The sequence below is a fragment of the Sceloporus undulatus genome, unplaced genomic scaffold (genome assembly GCF_019175285.1).
Source record: "Sceloporus undulatus isolate JIND9_A2432 ecotype Alabama unplaced genomic scaffold, SceUnd_v1.1 scaffold_2479, whole genome shotgun sequence".
Classification (NCBI taxonomy): Eukaryota; Metazoa; Chordata; class Lepidosauria; order Squamata; family Phrynosomatidae; genus Sceloporus; species Sceloporus undulatus.
In genome coordinates, this window is record NW_024805399.1 from 487 (window position 1) to 3,585 (window position 3,099).

The 3,099-nt window shown below is 47.6% G+C and overlaps 1 protein-coding gene across 1 annotated transcript in view; it reads left to right on the plus strand.

Moving 5' to 3' along the window:
* LOC121917983 overlaps nt 1-3,099 on the plus strand; it is a gene marked incomplete at its 5' end in the record, with an annotated part of 4,468 nt that overhangs the window by 386 nt on the left and 983 nt on the right. The window contains 2 exons of the mRNA XM_042444099.1: nt 125-341; nt 502-1,152. Coding sequence (XP_042300033.1) covers nt 125-341; nt 502-1,152 — 868 coding nt within the window. The remainder of the gene's footprint in view (nt 1-124; nt 342-501; nt 1,153-3,099) is intronic.

A 3,099-nucleotide genomic window follows, 5' to 3' on the forward strand; every position in this document is an offset into this window, starting at 1 on the left:
AGAAGGGGACGAGGACAGGGTCGACTCTTCCCCTTCCCTTCTCCTCGCAGGTACCATCGAAGGCACCTGTGAGGAGAAGGGGACGAGGACAGGGTCGACTCTTCCCCTTCCCTTCTCCTCGCAGGTACCATCGAAGGCACCTGTGAGGAGAAAGGGGCAAGGACGGGGTCGCCTCTTCCCCTTCTCCTCGCAGATACCATCGAAGGCACCTGTGAGGAGAAGGGGACGAGGCCGGAGTCGCCTCTTCCCCTTCCCTTCTCCTCGCGGGTGCCATCGAAGGCACCTATGAGCAGAAGGCGAAAGGGCCAGGGTCACCTCCTCTCCTTCCCTTCTCCTCGTGGGTACCATCGAAGGCACCTATGAGGAGAAGGCGAAAGGGCGGAGGTCACCTCCTCTCCTTCCCTTCTCCTCGCGGGTGCCATCGAAGGCACCTGTGAGGAAAAGAGGGCGAGGCCGGGATCGCCTCGTCCCCTTCTCTTCTCTTTGCAAGTGCCATTGAAGGCACCCGCGAGGAGAAGGTGAAAGGGCTGGGGTTAGGGTTAGGCCATTGAAGGCACCTGTGAGGAGAAGGAGAAGGGGACGAGGACGGGGTCGCCTCCTCCCCTTCTGTTCTCCCCGCGGGTGCCATCGAAGGCACCCGGGAGGAGAAGGTGAAAGGGCCAGGATCGCCTTCTCCCCTTCCCTTCTCCTCACGGGTGCCATAGAAGGCACCTCTGAGGAGAAGGGGACGAGGACAGGGTCGCTTCTTCCCCTTCTCCTTGCAGATACCATCGAAGGCACCTGGGAGGAGAAGGCGAAAGGGCCAGGATCGCCTCTTCCCCCTTCCCTTCTTCTCACGGGTGCCATCGAAGGCACCTGTGAGGAGAAGGGGACGAGGACAGGGTCGACTCCTCCCCTTCCCTTCTCCTCGCAGATACCATCAAAGGCACCTGTGAGGAGAAGGGGACGAGGCCAGGGTCGCCTGTTCCCTTCCCTTCTCCTCACGGGTGCCATTGAAGGCACCTATGAGGAGAAGGCGAAAGGGCCGGGATCGCCTCCTCCCCTTCCCTTCTCCTCATGGGTGCCATCGAAGGCACCGGGGAGGAGAAGGCAAAAGGACCAGGGTTGCCCCCTTCCCTTCTCCTCGTGGGTGCCATCGAAGGCACCGGGGAGGAGAAGGGGACGAGGACAGGACTGCAAGCCCCAGCACCTTTGCAGCCAGAAGTCCCGCCCCTTCTTCCCCAGCGGCCTCCCTGATTGGTTGGGAGGCTGGGAAGGGGCAGGACATCTAGGGGCAAGTGAAAAGGGTGTCAAACTGGATTTTTTCTGCAAGTGAGGTTTCAGCGAACCATTTCTAATTATGGCCACAAAGCTTCCTGGACCCTCTCATGTCAAACTAATATCTGAACAGGACTGAACGAGTCTTGGTTTGGTTTTATATGGCAATTTTTGGAGTTGAAATAAGCTATATTATATATATATATATATACCACCTACCCACACACCACACATCTATTACCACACACACAACACACCTACCGTCTCTACAAAAGATTGCCAGACAAGTAAGATCCAACAGTTCAATCTGGTAAACAAAGCATTTAGGAAAAAACAACACTACTATAAATTCTTATATTACATGTTACAGCGAAGAGTGAAATCGTCCAAGCCCTGGAAAAAGAAGGAATGCCTGATATAAAAGAATGGAGTGGAAAAATATATTAATACATGGATTACATAAATTACGACAATTATTCTTGTTAAGTTTTATTATAATACAACAATACACCACATACAAAAACACTAAAAAACCGAGCATACAAGAGATACCCCACAATGTCACATAACAGCAATACTTGACACGCTGCTGCACCTGAAAGTCACTAAATACAAATAAATAAATAACTCTTGAGTTATTACTAGTATTTCGTTTTATTTCTCTAGGCTGTACATAAAAGATAAATCAAAATCACATTTATCCCATTGTCTTCGAACATATCTACTAAAAAAGAAAGCCAACCTTGGGGTCCGAAGACGCGTTATAGTTCTGGAGTAAATAATAAAAATTTCCCCGACGGACTTTAAGACTCTGCATCATCAACAAAAAAGAAAGAAAAGGGGACAACACATAGGAAAGAGCTTCGAAATATTATTCCATCCTAGTATCACTATAAGCAAGACCTGTAAAACTGATCCTGTTAATAATATGACTACACCACTTAATTCTCTCTGTGAAGTATATAATATACCCTCACTGTCCTTTCTATTATGTTTATCGTCATGGCAATGGGGATAAGATTTCAACAAGTTAATCCAATGGGATTAATCAGCTGTATTCTAATCCTGGGTTTCTATAAGTTCAAGCCATTAAACGGTGTTTCGTCAACATTTGCCTATAGTCTATTCTCTTTACATTCATTTGCGCAAAGAGAGTCCCGCCTTTCCATTCTAAATGGAATAAATCCATTAAGATTATTTTCCGTGAACGATTGAAACTTTCCTTTCCCTAAGATCACTTACAACTTCAACTCCATTCATCCTCCACTTTTGGATTGCATCACTTCGTATTGCGTAAAGTTGTCTGCGGCAATTATGGCCATGGATATTAATTTTCCTTCCTTGATTCCAGATTCTCATTATCTCATAATCTATTAAGAGATCTAACCTGGTTTCCATACCCTCTTCATTTATTCCCTTTTCACCTTTCCACTACATCTCTAGCTAGGAGGCCGTTTCCGGTTTGCAATTTCCAGCAAACTCCCTTATTCCTTTGAACGTTTTAGAAAGTCTATATAGACTCACATTATTTATTATTAACCTTTATTTACAAAGCGCTGTTCAAATTAAAAAACACATCGCTCTAAATAACTCTTTTTAATTGGACGGTACCTGCCCTCAGGCTTACAATCTTACAAATGGAACCCAATTACTGCCGGAAACAGACTATGCAAACCTTTGAGGAATGGCAGTCTCTTGCAAGACTATTAGAACAGCGATTCCCAAACCTTTCTGTGGGCCACGACCCCCATTCCGGTGAAAGTCCCGCCCAGACTCCTCATGGTGGGAGGCGCGAAAGGGGCAGGACTTGCGACTTGCTACCAGCCCAATGGGCTTGCTGCC